Consider the following 18,567-nt stretch of genomic DNA (forward strand, 5'->3'; position numbering starts at 1 on the left):
AGGGTTCCAGAGAAGAAATTATTGTCTTAAGGCTTGAACTTTGCAGTCACCCCGCCGCATATCCCTGTGGATGATTTAATCGTGTGTACGGAAAACGCTGCTCGCATTCTGGGTCACAACAGTGACAAGTCTGCCGAATTAGGTGCCAAGACCACCGACATTCTCAAGCAAGCCAAACCTAGTACCTTCACCTAGCAACATTTCTCGCGAGGAACGCAAGGCTTTACAAGATCTGAAAGCGGACAAGTCTATTTCTATACTGCCAGCTGACAAGGGTAGAGCCTCGGTTGTGTTAAACAAGCAGGACTATATCAACAAAGTCCATCAGCTTTTGGATGATCAGACGACCTATGTTAAACTGAAAAAGGATCCTACCACCCAATATAAAAAGAACTTGATTAGTATCTTACAAAACCTGGAGAAGGAAAAGGTTATTACTAACATTGAAAAACGCAAACTGTATCCAAGATCGGAAGATACGCCGCGAAGTTTTACGGACTTCCAAAAATCCATAAAGCGAATGTTCCACTCCGTCCAATTGTGTCGTGCATTAGTTCAATATCATACAATGTAGCCAGACTGGTCGCGGACGTCATTGGTCCTTTAGCTGGTAGGACGACACACCACCTTCAGAACTCACAGGATAGGAATTAGTTGAAAAGCTTAGTGGAATTAGGTTAGATGACAATGAAGTGTTAGTCTCGTACAATATCTCGGCATTGTTTACTAGTACTCCGGTGGATGAATCCATAACGATCATTCATAAGCGGTTGAAGAATGATGCTTCTCTCGCGGAACGCTCAACGCTCAACACTCAACCCTGACCAGATCATCGAACTGTTAATTTTTGTTTGAAAACAACCTACTTCCAGCACGGTTGTTTGATGTATATAGAATTGACTTCATTATTAAGTAAATGCAACCTATAGGTGGCGCTAAACTGTGTAGACTCTCATTCATCTGGGTATGTTGAAATAAGATTTGATTTAAATCTGGTCAACCAGACATACCTATTTTGACGGACGAACCGACGTTGCGACTGAAACCTTCAGTCTTCAGCTGGGTTGTGACGCAAATGACCTTGAGTACCGGACACTTCCGGTATTGCTGACAATCGACGAGGAATGTCCTTTATGATTCGGTCCCAGCCGAATAGTTCACAGTGCTGAACGCAAATTGTTAAACGAGAGAGTTAGACAGGTTAATTTTACGATCAAGAATTTAAACAACAAGAAATCTGACATTTCCCGCGAGTTGGGTGCTCGGTTGCCAACGGAGATAAACAACAGGGTCACGCAGTTCACTGAGCATGCGCAGCTAGCACAACACGAAACAACAAAATCTAGACAGGTAGAGAAATTAGGCAGGCTTGCAGCGGTTTCACGTGCCGATAAAGATAGGAATTGGAGACAAAAGAGAGCTTAATTGATCATAACATCAAAGATAGATGGGTGAGAAATTTATCGGATAGAAAACTCTCGGTAAGTGAGCAAAGTTTACTTGAAAAGGGGCTTAATTTCGCGGTTGCATCTAAGCGAATTCATGTCACTGACATTATCACTGCCACTGAATCGGCGATCAGAGGAGCTTCTATCGGGCCAGATAAAGCGGAAGAATTACGTTCGCGAGTGAGTGCCAGTATTAAAAGTGCCAAACCACCTCAATATAATCTGAGCAAAAATGAATTTAGTGCGCTAGAAAGCTTAAAGAAGGATGAAAACATCACTATCCTTCCGGCTGATAAGGGCCGTTGCACTGTGGTTTTAAATAGCAAAGACTACGATCAGAAGGCTAAAGCACTGTTAGACGATGCTAAAACTTACACTCCTCTCAGAAAAGATCCAACGAGTGGTATAAAGCGGAAGTTGACTTCTAAACTTGGTGAGCTTGAGAAAAATGGGTCAATTGATTTCAAGTTAAAACATCAGCTTTACCCGACATCTGAAACCATCCCGGGTTTTTACGGTCTCCCGAAGGTTCACAAGGACACCATCCCCTTACGTCCGATCGTGAGCAGTATTGGCTCAGTTACTTATAACATCGCCAAATATTTGGCTAGAGTTTTGGGTCCTGTGGTAGGCCTATCGGACCACCATATTCTGAACTCTAAGGATTTTTCGGATAAAATCCAAGGCCTATCGTTGGTACCGGATGAGACTATAACATCTTTCGATGTTACCGCCCTTTTTACGAGCATTCCTCCGAAGGACGCAGTCTCAGCGGTTTGCGATGTTCTGACTCAGGACACTAATCTTCATGAGCGGACAGCCTTATCGCCTGATCAATTATGTGATTTACTTAGTCTCTGCCTAGACAATACCTACTTTACATACAGCGGCAATTTTTACCAACAACGTCATGGATGTTCCATGGGATCGCCGGTGTCACCGATAATTTCAAACTTGTATATGGAAAGATTTGAACGCATTGCTCTGTCATCGTTTCCTGGTATTGCGCCCTCTAGATGGTATCGATACGTGGACGATACATTCATCATAATTAAATCTAATGAACTTGACAGGTTTTTCAACCACATCAATCAAATTGATCCTCATATCAAGTTTACGCAGGAAGGTTTGTCGGACAACAAACTCGCTTTTCTCGACTGTCTAGTGTCCGTGGAAGTTGATCGCACCCTCACTGTGTCTGTTTATCGAAAAGAGACACACACGGACCAGTACCTACAATTCGGTTCCAATCACCCGCTAATTCGGAAACTAGGCGTGGTTAACACCTTGTTCCACAGAGCTGATTCCATCATTACTAAGGACTCCGACAAGATCACGGAATATCAGCACCTGCGCAAAGCTCTGGGTAATTGCGGTTACCAGGACTGGGCTATAAATAAGGCCCTGAACAAGGACAACACCAAAACAGCTGCCACGAGTTCGAATCAGACGGGGAAACCTACAAGCATCACTATCCCATACCACGGTGACTTGTCTGAGAAACTCAAAAGAATTTACCGCGACCACGGGATCACCACTCATTTTAAACCCACAAACACTATCCGCCAGTCCTTAGTGCATCCCAAGGACAAACAGCCTAAGGGTAGGATCAGTGGTGTGGTCTACGGGGTACGCTGTTCGGAGGAACAAGCCTGTCAGGACTCCTACATAGGAGAAACCGCCCAACCTCTTCACAACCGCATGCTACAACATCGCAGAGCCAGCTCAGGTGGTAACGACTCAGCGGTTTTCTGCATCTAAAAGCCAGGGGACACCATTTTGACACCAAGGACGTCCGTATTCTAGACCGCGAGCAGCGTTGGTTTGAGCGGGGTGTGAAAGAGGCTATTTGGGTGAGAGCGGAGCAACCATCTCTCAACCGCGGGGGAGGAGTCCGGGCCAAGCTGTCACACGGCTGGGACCGAATCATAAAGGACATTCCTCGTCGATTGTCAGCAATACCGGAAGTGTCCGGTACTCAAGGTCATTTGCATCACAACCCAGCTGAAGACTGAAGGTTTCAGTCGCAACGTCGGTTCGTCCGTCAAAAATAGGTATGTCTGGTTGACCAGATTTAAATCAAATCTTACATAGGTGGCGCTATTTATCCTAAATCATATTTCTTAATTTGCAAGGGGTAAGTGATCATTACTACCATTAAAACAGATGGAATAGGTGAAACAAACAACAAAGAAATTTTATAAACATATTTCATCAAAAAGTGAAAGGAATTATTTGTATTAAAAGCTTGAGCTAGAACTTGAACTAAGAGCTTCAAGTAATATCCAATAACTAAATAGCGCCACCAAATTTGGTCATAAATAGATACATTTTATTCCTTAGCTATGCTGGACACTAATATATGTAGACATCCGGATAGCTCATTGTCGTGTGTGGTATATAGGAAACGACCCACACGGATCAGTATTTAAACTTTAGATCCCATCACCCCTCAACACAAGTTAGGTGTCGTGAGAACATTCACGCACAGAGCAAATACCATCATCACACGGGATGAAGACAAACAAGAAGAACTGACTCACATTCAAGACAGCCTCCAGAAATGTGGTTACGAGCCTTGGGTGTTTAATGTAAATGACAATAAGCAGCAAGATCTTCAGAAAGCAAAGAATAAAAACAGACCACTTGCCAAGGGTAATGTAGACCTCCCTTACATCCTGGGGGTGTCGGAGGAGACAATGGCTCGCTTGTTCCAAGCTAAAGGCATCAGGACTCATTATAAACCCAAAGGACAAGACTAAAACAGGCACCACGTTTTTGTGGACACACCCTGTAGAACCAATGATGATGATGACTACGAGTAATTCTTGTTGAGAGTGATCAGTTCACACAAAGGACTGTAATACATACATTTGGTATTATAGCATTGCTCAATAAAAGCTATATGTGACGTGTCATGTCAAAAGCAGACACTTTTGGGCAGGTTATCAATTTTAAATAACCAGATATTTTGCTCCACAACATCGTTTTCCCCAATGTAACCAGACATTCCTAAGCAAAGATATTGAGTTCGTAAGTTATGGTATTATAAAATTGGAAATTGAGATATCGGCCATTGAGATATCGGCTTTTAAAAATCTTATTGACAATGTTGAGAGTAGGAATTACCTTAAAAAATGTCTCCAAAATACAAGATGCCAGTTATATTCCGATCTGAAATATGATCAGGCAATAATTTTAACATAAAAGCATCACAAATTCGCAACAAACACAAATTGTGAAAAAATCACCCGGGCAGATTTTTGGCTATTTCTCCATTTACGATCCTGCCCAAAAGTGTCTGCTTTTGACATGACACGTCACGTATGCCCTTTTCAACTGTACATCAAGGAGGAGTAAGTCTGGTTTTATATGAATAACATTAGCATAAAGCGGTGTCGAGTTGTAATTCAGCATGTTACCTGTAATTATCTTGTTTACATACACAATGACCTGAGGACGGGTATTGGTGAGTTCAGAATGAATGTGGTTAATGATCCTGCCGTGCCCCCGGGCTGTCGTGACGCTTGATGTACATGTTATTGAAAATCATGCAACCATTGAGAACATGAGAAGCAGTGTCAAATGGGTTGTTACATAGTAAGCATGTCTTGGGATAAATACGAGGATAATAACAGTGCAACAGAAAATTACATTCAAGAAGTTGCAGACGTGCCTTAAAGATGAACCTTACCAGATTAACATCGATAGCAGTATTGGTGAGATAATTGTTCGAGATTGCAAATTGATGCAAGGCGTGTTTGAAAGGCAAAACAAAACAGCAAACTGAAACAAAGCCCCCAGATTATTATGGAAACAGGAAGGTTTTGAAACCTTTCTTGAAACTTGGCAGAGAAACAGCAGTACGGAGTTCAGATGGAAGTGAGTTCCAGAGTGTAGGTGCGGTGAGAGAAAAACTCTTGTCGAAAGCTGATTGCAGGCCTTTAGGGTTGAATTTTGGTACAGAGAGACGTGTGGTGTCCTTTGCAGAACGCAAGTCAGGACGAGTTTGGTTGTACAATGAAATTGATTCAATGAGATAATTTGGTCCATATCCATGCAGACATTTGAACACTTAAATCATGATCTTATATAAAATTATCTGCTTCAGAGGGAGCCAGTGAAGTTCTTGTTAATACTGGCACACATGGTCATACTTAGAAGCAGCGAAAATTAATTTTGCAAGCGTTGTAATTTCATGATGTATGTTGTATCAGTTCCAGCTAATAGTAAATTCCCATATAATACACGTGACAGCACAAGAGAACGAAAGACATGGTTACATGTTTCATTATCAAGAAAGCGACGGATCCGAGTAATATTGCGTAAGTGATATGTGATGTTCTTTGACAATGAGGTTATCTGCGACAACATGTTCCTAACATCATCAAAGATAACGCCAAGGATTCTGACACTAGTGGAGGGGTGGACAATGTCATCCCCAATGCGAATGCTTACGCATCTGGCGTTTGAAGTGAGGTGATGATATAACCAAGAATTTTGTTTTGTCGCTGTTTAATTTCAAGAAATTAGATGTCATCCATGTTCTGATTTCTTTGATACAAGATGTAATTGATGACAAAGCAGTTTCAATTGATGATGGGTTAGATGGCTCAAAACTACAGAATATCTGTATATCGTCCACATACATGTGGTATGAAAGCGAGTGGCTTTTGAATATCCTGCCTATTTGAAATGTATATACCGTGAAACCTTGGGGGCCCAAAATTGAGCCCTGAGGAATTGTTATGTTCAATGTTAAGTTGGTGATGGACTTCAAATATTGTTTTTCTCCACTTCTTCTCATGCTTACGGCGGAGTCTACAAGCATGATGTTTTTCTGAGTTGTACCAAGGCTGTCTGATGCGTGCATTCCGGGTTCTCGTAACCAATGGAGCATGCTGGTCTAAAACTTCAATGACAGTTTTTTTTTTTTTTCAGGAAGTTCATCTACATCTGCAGCAGAATTGACTAATGATCTAAACCGGTGAGCAATGCCATTTTCAAAGGACCATTTGTCAATATTGCTAAACTTGCTTGCAGTAAATGTCTCAACGTTTTGAGTTGGTTTCTTTAAAGGCAGTTTACAACTAACAATGTGGTGATCGGATCCACATCTGATGTGCGTAGGGCCATTCACCAGCACCCGCAATGATAGCAAGGAGCTTAACAACAGCTGATTTAGCAGTTAACTCAACATGAACGTTAAAGTCAACAATGTACTTATCATTATTAAGATTTTCAAAGATACAAAACAATGTCTAAAATTTTCCATTTTGAGTGATCCTGCTTGCCACCTTAAAACGTGACGTAAGCTAAGATATTTAGGTTGAAAAATGCAGTTTTTGTGATTTTGTTAGAACATTGGGAAAATCCCAGATGGGTGATAAAACACAATGTTAATAATAATTCTTAGCAGACCTGTATCGATGTGATTGTGTGGTTGGTGTAGTTTCCTCTCAAAAATGAGAGCAATAATAATTAAGGTGGGTACTCAGAGAGTATTAAAAAGTGTGGCCATGGAGGATTCCTACAGAGCTACAAGTTCAGCCTTTGAGCGATGAAGATTATGTAGATAGATCTCGTCAAGTGCGGAAACCGTTGTTTGCCCACGCGGCAGTTGTTTTGTCCTCAATGACATGAAATTATGGTTATTATTTCGGAGCAACGAAAATGGACCAAAGTAAGACATAGGGTCTACTGCGGATTGTGTCGGACTTTATGGAAAAGGGTTACAATTATTACCATCTGGATACAGATCTGACAGGCTGCAATAGCCTTTATCATTGAGACAGTTTATAGTGTTGATCTGGGCTAGCTAATAAGCTTACAGTCCAATTCCTTCAAAGAAAGGAAATTGCAAACCAGAAATATTTTATGTAGTCAAAGTACTACTATTTGCCAGTGTTGTCGGAGAAGATCTAGAATACGTCAAAGAACGTACTTCTTCCAAGAAAGGAATATATATTCTTCTGTCGACTTGCTGAAGTCTGGTGTTTTGATTCAACGCAACTGCCAAAATAAGTGGGGACAACTGCATTGCAGTCCTGCTTCCTGAAGATATTGTGTGAAATGTGGAAATAGCACCATTTTTGGAGAAAGCAGCGCAAGGAGTTAAGTTTGGAGAAAGCAGCGCAAGGAGTTAAGTTAAGAGAAAGCAGCGCAAGGAGTTAAGTTTGGAGAAAGCAACACCATTTTTTGTGAGGATTTTACTCGCAAGGATATTTATCAATGCAAGTGTACAAAGGACTTCGCTAATTTTCGCAGGGCAAGAGAATAAGGATTATACATCAGCCGTCCAGAACATTGCAAGAACTCTTTATGATCACTAAGAAGAAGAATGCTGGCTAAGTACTAAACAGTTAAAGAGTGATTATATTTATTGTGTATGTGTATTTGTTTTCATATATTGTACCAATCATAACTTGCTTTCGATTAAAGACTTAGATTTTGTTAGGTTAATCAAACAGTGTATTTGTGTTGTGCATTCGTGTGAATTTGGGTAAAAGGTGATTTTGGCCTTGAGTCAAGTACGACTCGTAACATATTATTGCCAGTTATTAAAACAGGCATAACATTGAAAGTAAATAAAATATGAACTTCATATTTGCAGTGGAGAATACATTCACATGTATATTCAATATTCGTTGACAAAAATTCTTAATCCAATATTTTGGGTGAAATGCATTATTTTGATGATTTTGTTCAAAAAACTTAATTCTACAAGACACAAATTCGAATTTAAAAAAATTAAAATATTTGAAATAAAAAGTATACCAGTGCATTGATATGGATGTGTACATGAAAACAGTCGATCATGACAACTTCCTTAAACCAAAGTTTTTGGCATTTTGCTACCTGGGTTCTGCTCTCAATCCAAACACTGTGGCAATTCATATTTCCAGGTACGAATTGGATGATCCAAGGATTACGTGGTTCGTTCGTATGAGCCATGAGACAATTGAAGCTTTTGGAGTGGGCATGCTGGCTGATTTTATCCCTGTCTTGCGATTTCTTCCGACCCCTGGTGTCCGAAAACTGAAGCAGCTTCGTGGAGAAAGTTTTAGCTTTTTGTATGATGAATTGAAACTTCATCGCGAATCGTTTGATCCAGGTAGGTTTTTGATGTTAAAAATCGTATACCGGTATTCGTTGATCCTCTGTCTGCCCAGCACACTCTGCCAAAGGCATGATTTGGTGCCCTGTTCTCGACTACGTCTCGTCTAATATTTTAAAACTCAAAGCTCGACCAATACATATGGGCTCGATCGATCGAATTTTATATCAAAATATTGTAATGCATCCGGGAACTTTTCAAGAAATATACAATATAAATAAATAATAATAAATTTTGGATTTATAAAGGTCTCCAGATCTTAGAGGACTCAAAGCGCTGTAATTTCGCTGCAATGGTGAATCATCACAATCAGATCGCATCAACTAGGTTGCTGCCGACCGGCGCACACCTATCCGCATTTAGATTGTAACATCCACCAATTATCTGTGCAGCTCCCCAAATTCCATTGGGTGAAGGAAGTTTTTGATAACCAAACAACTAATCACCGATTTTTGCGATACAGGAGGAAACCGGAGATCTCGGAGGAAACCTGCGAGAGCGAGCATGGAATCGGGATAAAGCAAGTACACATGAGTCCTTGGGCCGCGCCGGGGCTTGAACCCGGGACCTCAGTGGTGCAAAGCGAGGGAATTACCGCTGCGCTAACTCGCCCTCCCAATACGCAGTCTTATTGTATTGCTCAAAAGCCTGATATGAATATTGTTGTTTCTGCAGGCAATATTCGCGACATATTTGATTCGTTGCTTCTGGCACAGAAGGAAACTATAGACGAAGGCAGCGATCTCGTGGAATCACTCACTGATACACACCTGGTAGGAACCATCAGTGATCTTTTTGTAGGTAAATATTGTGTCTAATACATGGGTACGAGCTGGTAAAATCCCAGAAGTAGGATTATAATACAGTGACAATTCATTAAGGGAGTACTACACCCCTTGATAAATTTGTGACTATTTTTTGCATTTTTCTTAAAAAATAGTAACACACTGGTAACAAAAGTTATACATATTACAGGGGCAAGAAACCCAATTATTTCACTGAAATTTCAGTGATTCAAGACAAGTGGTTCATTATATATGTTAAGAAATGAGGTACATTCTAGCGGAACCTCTTTTCTTATCTTAAATAACGTACCGTTTGTCTTGAGTCACTGAAATTACAGTGTTGTAACTGGATTCCTTGCTCCTATAATATACATAACTTTTGTTCCCAGTGTGTTATTATTTTTTGAGAAAAATGCAAAAATAGTCACACATTTATCAAGGGGTGTAGTACCCCCTTAAACTTGTGCGGGACACTTATTTTCTTTCTCAAACCGTAATGGGCCGCGATATATCACTAACCGCATAGTCCGAGGGTTAGGGTTAGGGTTTAAGGTTTAGGGTTAAGGTTAGAGTTAGGGTTTAGGGTATAGGGTTAAGGTTTAGTGTTTAAGGTTTAAGATTTAAGGCTCAGGGTTAAGGGTAAGGGTAAGGGTAAGGGAAAGGGTTAATTATATACGTAATTTGGTAATTATACTAGTCATAGTATGTCGTATGTATGCACTATATTCCGTAATCAATAAGTATGGTCCTCTCTGGCAGAACAACTCGTAGCATAGTTGTATAGACTGTGGAATATGGATCCGTAGATTGTGGGTTCGAATCCCCAGGAAAACCTGGTAGAATTTTAATTCCGATCAATTTATTTTTAATATTATATTAGGTAAGAGGAAATAATAATGGCAATAAAGCCGTGTTATATCTAGCCTCATATTCCTGTAATATCATGGTGTTATCGTATATCAGAAAGAAATTGCGCGTGCGGGACACCCTCGCTGTGGATTCAAAATGTGCACAGATTCCTCTTATGTTTACCGTATTAAGATTATTATAGAATAGAAAGATGAAGATTGTATCTTATCTACAATCATATACATGATATATACTTTCATAAATGGGCCAAGTTTTAAAAAGGGTGAAAAGCCACACAGGAAAGATTTTTTAAACTTGGCCCCTTTTTACGTTTTGAAACCTTTTTTTGTAGATAATTGAGGCTTTTTTTAAATTAAAGTTATTCTTGCTTTCTTGTCCTAATGAGCCCCTGGAGTGTTTAGTCGTCGTATGGTCGTCGCCGGTCTCGGCCCTGCGGTCTTGATGTTTTTTGTTGGGCACCCATTTCATACTTTTTCAATGAAATTATTTTTGTGTCAAAACTGAAGCATCCTTTGTATAAAAGAAAATATGAATATTAACTGCACATCATATATAACGTTTCGTGATACCCAATTGTGGCATATTTGATGTCGTTTAAGAGCCAAAGAATTTTATTTCAATTTTATATACGCCGAAATATTTTTTTTTTGATTAAGTGAGAATGACGATAGAAAAACAGTTGAAAATTCTATGTAAAGATTACATTCTAATGTGGATTTTTTTTATATATAGTGATAAAAACATCGACGTGTATACAAGAAAAATGGTAGGCTCCATATACTGACCCATATGTATTATACGAGTAGCGCACTTGCCCGGCGAGTCAAAATCGATGTGTATAGAGGCTCATTTATTTCTGTATGTAGAACACGCAGTTATCAACAATTGAGCGCTATCAATACACATTAATGTTTTTAAGCAAACAAAATCCCAAAATATGGTACTTTTTCTGACTTTGCTTGTCACGTGGTAAGCCTATGTTGAAGTTGCGATTATATGTTCAAATAAGTTTCAAGATGGATACCAACAAGTCAGGTAGCCGAGCGGTCTAAGGCACTAGGCTCATTCAGAATCCATGATAGCGGTGCGGCGTGAGTTCGAGCCCCACCTCTGCCGAACTTAATTTCCTTTTTTTAAATTTTATAATTACGATTGTTTATAGAGAAATGTGCCTGGGAGTAAGGGGTAAGATGCGTCGTAATGGACCGTACGACGCATCTTAGAACTTAGTGTAAGACGCATCTTACTCTGGGTTTCACAAAGACTTGTAAGACGTGTAATGGGTCGTAGCCCGTTCTCATTACGTACCATACAGGTCGTACCCTACGTCTAGTCTGAACAGGACGTAGGGACTGATCTTAATGTGATTATCATGTGACAAATTTCGCGCCAAATATTCAAAACAAGCAGAAATGGCCCTCCAACTCATGATGGGGGATCGTGTAGCCCGAGGGCTCCGCCGCGAACGAGTATTTCGAGATCGGCTTAACCCATTAGATCGATTTAATGATGATGAGATATACGAGAGATATAGATTTACCCGCAGAGGCGTCTTGCATGTAGGCCCTACTCGATATTTTAACACCTCATTTACGACACCAGACTAGAAGGAGTCTAGACTTGATCCACCAGTCCTTCAACTGCTTACGCACGGTCATCGGGTTGTGCTTGCAGGTGAGGACTGGTAACGATTGCGTTCGAAAAGTGTCGAGCGCACGCCCTCATGAATAATTAATTAGTTGTGATCACGTGGGTGTAATAACTTTTTTATGAATGAATTTACTACGAAATACGATGAATGGCAAACAAATAAACAAGATTTAAAAAAAAAACCCAAATAAATAAAGTGTTTACTATTTTAACCGTATTTTAAATAATATCATTTCTATTTTATTGATTAAAAAATAAAGTTACTTTTAAATAACAAACCAAGCAAATCAATTCAGTATCCCATTTTAATAAATTTCACTACTTTTTCAACCCGGTTTCCAAGAGATTTTTTTAAAGTTTTAGTTATCACCTTTGGCTAGTTCTTTGCCTTTGCCGTACGGCAAGTGTATGAGTACTATGACTATGACTATGTATGAATATGATCACAGATCTTTTTATGGTCTGTGGACTGTGGTATGACTCAATTTTAAAGATTGAACAATATTTTGCATAGGTTTGCATGATTTTTCAAATAATTATTGCATAGCCCCTAAGGGGGTCGTAAAAAAAATTAGCCCGCGATAGGGGTCATAAAAAATTTTTACTCCAGTCACCGACATATATGTGACCCCCCTTCCGAAGAAAATGACATCCCCCTTAGATTATACCGTTTGTAAGTCATGTATAAATGTGCAGTTGGGAGTGGGCCTAGGACTACGGTACGGGATTGGTAGTCAGTATAGTGTTACGGTACTGTAGTCACAATGTTACGCAACTTACGTCACACAACTAACGTGACGTAACTAACGTTACGTTGCATCGTTAATTTACGCAACATAACTTGCGTTGCTTTGTGCAACTTACGTTGCGTAACTTACGTTTCATTGCGTTGTTAAGTTATGCAACGTAAGTTACGTTATGCAACGTAACTTACGTTATGCAACGTAACTTACGTTATGCAACGTAACTTACGTTATGCAACGTAACTTACGTTGCGTTGTTAATTTATGCAACGTAACTTACGTTATGCAACGTAACTTACGTTGCGTAATTTACGTTGCATTGCGTTGTTAAGTTACCCAACGTAACTGACGTTGCGTCGTGCAACTTATGTTGCGTCGCGCAACTTAGGTTGCGTAATGTAAGTTTCGTCACACAACTTACGTCACACAACTTACGTCACACAATGTTACGCAACTCACAGCGTTACGCAACTTACGTCACAATGTTACGCAACTTACGTCCTAATAACAGTAGGATAACAGTAGGTCCACGGCTGTAGACTACAGCAAGTGTAACACCATGCATACATAACGATACGATGTGTGTATAATAGGCCCAGTCTTAGACTAATGTGTGTATGCGTAGACTACGGCGAGTATAATGCCTGCCCCTGACAGTACGGTACGATGCATGAGGGCCCAGCCATAGACTACGGTAACTTGTAATGCCTAAATGGTGAAATGTGTGCAAGGCCCAGCCGTCTTGGAAAAGGTTAGGTAAACAGAATTACATGTACCGTACAGAGTCATGGTACTACTACTACTGCTAGGCCTAGCAGGACCAGTATTTTGTCATACATTCATGCAAAACATATCATTCTTCTAGGCCTACTCACATTTGAATACTTTGTGGCTAAGCCTAAGCCATAAAGCCCGAGGCCTAGTCATAATTTTGGGACTCCGTTTTTGGATCGAGTCTTTGTCTTGTAAAATTGAGACTTGGAGATCCAACCCATGATTTGGCATGAAGACATGAACTTACCTTTTGTAACATGAAGAATACTATCCATTCGATTTCAAGTGCAGTGCAGCGTCTGATGTAGGAGACGTGCAGTTGCACAGCACAGTTCTCGGTGAGGCAAGTTACAATGTATTGACAGGTTGGCACTAAACTTTCACAGCGGGATTGACAGTCGTGCAGTGACAAGCATACTCAGATTCAGACATGACAAACACTGGGACATCGTAATGGTAATTTAAATTTGTAAACCAGCACCATCACGATCACACTGTTCATGCTAATGCTATTCCCCGGTGCTATTCATTCATTGTAGGCCTATTCATGGTTTGATTTAATATGACATGAAGACCTGGGCGGGTTCAAGAACATGACAACATTCTGCTCTTCGTGCAGCATATTTGTCAATTATGCATGTCTGAATCTGATGTACATGATTGATGCCATACTCAGGATACTATCTATCATGCCATGGTATGCAATCATCATGATCATTCATGCATTCATGACCATCACGACAATGAATTTTTTTGTCTGTCTTGAGACCGTGCATGACTGAGCTTTCTGTAGTACTTACATGCTTAGGTGCCTAGCCTGCACTGACCAATGAATAACATACAAATCACTCGGTGTGTTTACAATCCGTATAGTTGAATTTATCAGGCTGCTTGTTGACAGTGCACATCCAATTCATGAATTTGTAAACTAGAAAATGCCGATCGCCGTCTACATGGCACAAAAATGCCTCCTATTTTGCTCTAAAAGAACCCATGACTTCAGATAAACGGTCTAAAAGATAACAAGCAACGTCACCTTCAACTTCTCCAGCCAAAGTTTCACCATTGACAATCAGGTTTGAAATTAAACATATTTTGGTTTTTTTTCTATGCACTTTCACACAGACAAGCTGATGGCATCTCTCTGCTCTGATTTCACAAAAAAATTCAATTTCATGAATAATCATGTAATCATCTCTTTTACAAGCCCTTACTGGCCGTACAACAAGTATTGTACAGGCGTCAACGATAATACTGCTGATGAGTTTGACTAGTTTCTATTGAGCTACTGCGCATGCACCCCGGAATTCCGTCGTGAAAACAATAAAATACAAAAGAAATTTCTCGACACTTTTTTGCATGTTTCGTTCTCAGGCCCCGAACGAGAAACGGCCATTTTATTCCGCCATTTTGAATTGTTTCGAGGTCGGGGCCAAGGGACTCAGGCTAGAAGGAGTCATGCCATTGACCCCCGAATGCAAGTTTTCGTGGCGCTGAAGTTTTACGCTCAAGGGACGGTGCACAACAATCACGGTGATCACCATGGAGTGAGCAAAGCAAGCGCTTGTAGAATTGTGCGTCGAGTTACAAAAGTACTCACTGGAATGAAACGAGAATATGTCAAGTTCCCATCAACGCCAGAGGAAGTAGCGACCACTCAACAAGAGTTTTTGGATGTTGCTGGGTTTCCGCAAGTTGTCAGCGCCGTAGACTGCACACATGTACTGATGAAAGGTGCCAAATACGGAGATAACGCCTACGCTTACGTAGATCGGAATAGAAACAAGTCCATCAATGTTCAGCTCATGTGTAATTCAGCTTTTCGTATCACTAATGTCGTTGCCAGATGGCCCGGCTCATCCCATGATTCTCGGATTTTGCGCCACAGCACAATTGGGCAGGAATTTGATGCAGGACGAAGAGATGGGATACTCATTGGCGACGGTGGGTACGGGTTGAAACCATGGCTCTTAACACCAATTTCACAACCGCGTACACCTGCTGAATATGCGTACAACAGGTAAGCTCTTATTTGACAGTAGGCCTCTATGTATTTTGTAGGCCTACATTATGTTATTTGCTCTACCGTGAACACGTGGAAAAAAAAAATTCATCACGAAAATTTTTCGCCCCCCCCCCTTTCAGATCTCAAAATTTTCAGCCCCCCCCTTTTTTTGACATGAAAACTATGGGTCAAACCCATAGAAAAGCATATACTCAATTTTCCAGGGGAAATTTGTGGTCAATTTTTTCAGGCCCCCCCCCCCTTAGGAGGGTCAAAACTGTTAATGCCCCTCCCCCCATTTTGCATCAGGACCCCCTTACAAGTGTTTGTGAATGGTCCATAACTCACTTGCTTATTTACTTGGGCTTACATAGTACTGACTAATCTTTTGGTGTAAATGGAACGCTTAAGCAATACATCACTTACGGTCGGGAGGGTATCCATATATGACTTTTTTGTTTCAATAAGTAGATAATAATTATGTTTTTACAACTAGTTTTAACATATTAACTCCCATTTTATGCTTTGTTTCTTGTACTCAGTTCAAATACATACATGGTCATGGGGTTCCAGTTAGCTCAACAAATTGGGGTAAAATAAACAGTGGGGTGGGTAATTGGAACAAGGGGCATTAGCACTTGCAAGGAGACTACATTCATCGCTATTATTAACATTGAAAAGATATTCTATTTAACACATATTTTGTGACTAAACAAAAGAATATGAACAATAATTTTGTTTTCATGATTTTTTATAAACATGGTAAAATACCACGTAAAATGCACTTTCTCTAGGTACATAACAGAAAAATGTATAACATAAAATCAGCCATTTTTGTACTTCTACTGAAGATAGCTTTATATATCTGATAGCATCAATATTGCTTTCTACTGAAGATAGCTCATATCTGATAGCATCAATATTGCTTTCTACTGAAGATAGCTAATATCTGATAGCATCAATTTTGCTTTCTACTGAAGATAGCTCATATCTGATTGCATCAATATTGTTATCTACTGAAGATAGCTCATATCTGATAGCATCAATATTGCTTTCTACTGAAGATAGCTTATATCTGATAGCATCAATATTGCTTTCTACTGAAGATAGCTTATATCTGATAGCATCAATATTGCTTTCTACTGAAGATAGCTTATATCTGATAGCATCAATATTGCTTTCTACTGAAGATAGCTCATATCTGATTGCATCAATATTGTTATCTACTGAAGATAGCTTATATCTGATTGCATCAATATTGCTTTCTACTGAAGATAGCTCATATCTGATTGCATCAATATTGCTTTCTACTGAAAATAGCTCATATCTGATAGCATCAATATTGCTTTCTACTGAAGATAGCTAATATCTGATAGCATCAATATTGCTTTCTACTGAAGATAGCTCATATCTGATTGCATCAATATTGCTTTCTACTGAAAATAGCTTATATCTGATAGCATCAATATTGCTTTCTACTGAAGATAGCTAATATCTGATTGCATCAATATTGCTTTCTACTGAAGATAGCTTATATCTGATAGCATCAATATTGCTTTCTACTGAAGATAGTTTATATCTGATTGCATCAATATTGCTTTCTACTGAAAATAGCTTATATCTGATAGCATCAATATTGCTTTCTACTGAAGATAGCTCATATCTGATAGCATCAATATTGCTTTCTACTGAAGATAGCTTATATCTGATAGCATCAATATTGCTTTCTACTGAAGATAGCTAATATCTGATTGCATCAATATTGCTTTCTACTGAAGATAGCTCATATCTGATAGCATCAATATTGTTATCTACTGAAGATAGCTTATATCTGATAGCATCAATATTGCTTTCTACTGAAGATAGCTAATATCTGATTGCATCAATATTGCTTTCTACCGAAGATAGCTAATATCTGATTGCATCAATATTGCTTTCTACCGAAGATAGCTCATATCTGATAGCATCAATATTGCTTTATATATCTGATTGAATCAATACTGCTATCATAGATTATTATTTTTCTTTTTACTGAAGATGTGTATTAATTTTATTACTTTCAAATAAATATTGAAAAAAAAAAGAATTGTTATAAATAATGTTGTTATAATTCCTCAGTGTTATTTCTTTTGTTTGTTTTTATTTCCAACAGGGCTCACCCCAGAACGAGAGTGTTCATCGAGCAAGTAAATGGTCAAATCAAGTCTAAATTCATGTGTCTGAAGATAGGTATACGCTCAAGTCCGAAGGAAGCTTGCCGTACAATAGTTGCCTGCACAGTTCTGTTCAACATAGCCAAAGAATTGCGGGAACCATTCATCATAGACGACAATCTCCCTCCAGATCCACCAGTTGAAGATTTCCAGGGTCAACCTCCTGCAGATGGTGTAATAGTGCGTGATCAAATTGTTAGAGATTTCTTCTGAAACAGTAAACTTCTTCTGAAACAGTAAACTTCTTCTGAAACAGTAAACTTGCAGCAAGATGTTATTGGTTCCCACATGAAGTATTATCATCTCTGACTATGACTATTGTAAAACAGGGACGTGTTGACTTTCTAAACCAAAGGAACCCCATTCGATTAGAGGGTGTTTGAAGTTGAGGTGTTTTTTGTTTGTTTTGTTTTTTACTGCAGGCAGGATCCCTCAAAGTGGGAAATTTTAGATATTTTTTTGTTTTGTATCTTTAAAAGTAATGAAGATAAATACAAAAAAGTACACATTTTCAGAAAGGAAATGCATGAAAGAAATCCAACTAGCACAGCAGATATAAAGTAGCATTTTTTGAGAAAAGCACCAAATTTTCCATGCCAATTTTTTTTTTTGTCCACCATAACAATTACCATTAATACCGAATATGTACTCCACCTTGAGGTAAACAACTTCAAATATTTGGGCAAAAAAGAGATATTTTCTCTTTAAATCACAATAGTTTGTGGTAACGGAATATAATTAAAGGGTGCCTCACCCATTATTTACGTTTTTACTGCCTTGGACACATTGTTTGGGCATAAAGTATAATGCATTACCCTTTATTTCTTACATTACTGATTTCATTCATAGTTTGAGATTTATTTTAAGGAAAAATACCTTCCAATTCCTCTAGAAATCCTTGTAGGACAGGAAACTAAAATGGAATTGTGAGCTTCAGAAATTTGAAGACTACTAGTAATAAA

The 18,567-nt window shown here is 39.2% G+C and overlaps 1 protein-coding gene across 1 annotated transcript; it reads left to right on the forward strand.

Moving 5' to 3' along the window:
- Positions 1–14,871: 14,871 nt before the first annotated feature.
- On the forward strand, positions 14,872–18,041 carry LOC140164590 (putative nuclease HARBI1). The gene is made up of 2 exons (XM_072187903.1): positions 14,872–15,407; positions 17,545–18,041. Exons 1-2 carry the CDS (start codon positions 14,992–14,994, stop codon positions 17,816–17,818), a joined length of 690 nt encoding a protein of 229 aa, XP_072044004.1. The 5' UTR covers positions 14,872–14,991; the 3' UTR covers positions 17,819–18,041.
- The last annotated feature ends 526 nt before the right edge of the window (positions 18,042–18,567 follow it).

The sequence above is a fragment of the Amphiura filiformis genome, chromosome 11 (genome assembly GCF_039555335.1).
Source record: "Amphiura filiformis chromosome 11, Afil_fr2py, whole genome shotgun sequence".
Classification (NCBI taxonomy): domain Eukaryota; kingdom Metazoa; phylum Echinodermata; class Ophiuroidea; order Amphilepidida; family Amphiuridae; genus Amphiura; species Amphiura filiformis.

Coding starts and splice junctions, on each gene's coding strand:
- LOC140164590 (XM_072187903.1), top strand. CDS start 14,992: ATGAAACGAGAATATGTCAAGTTCCCATCAACGCCAGAGGAAGTAGCG. Junction 15,408..17,544: donor GCTGAATATGCGTACAACAG/GTAAGCTCTTAT, acceptor TATTTCCAACAG/GGCTCACCCCAGAACGAGAG.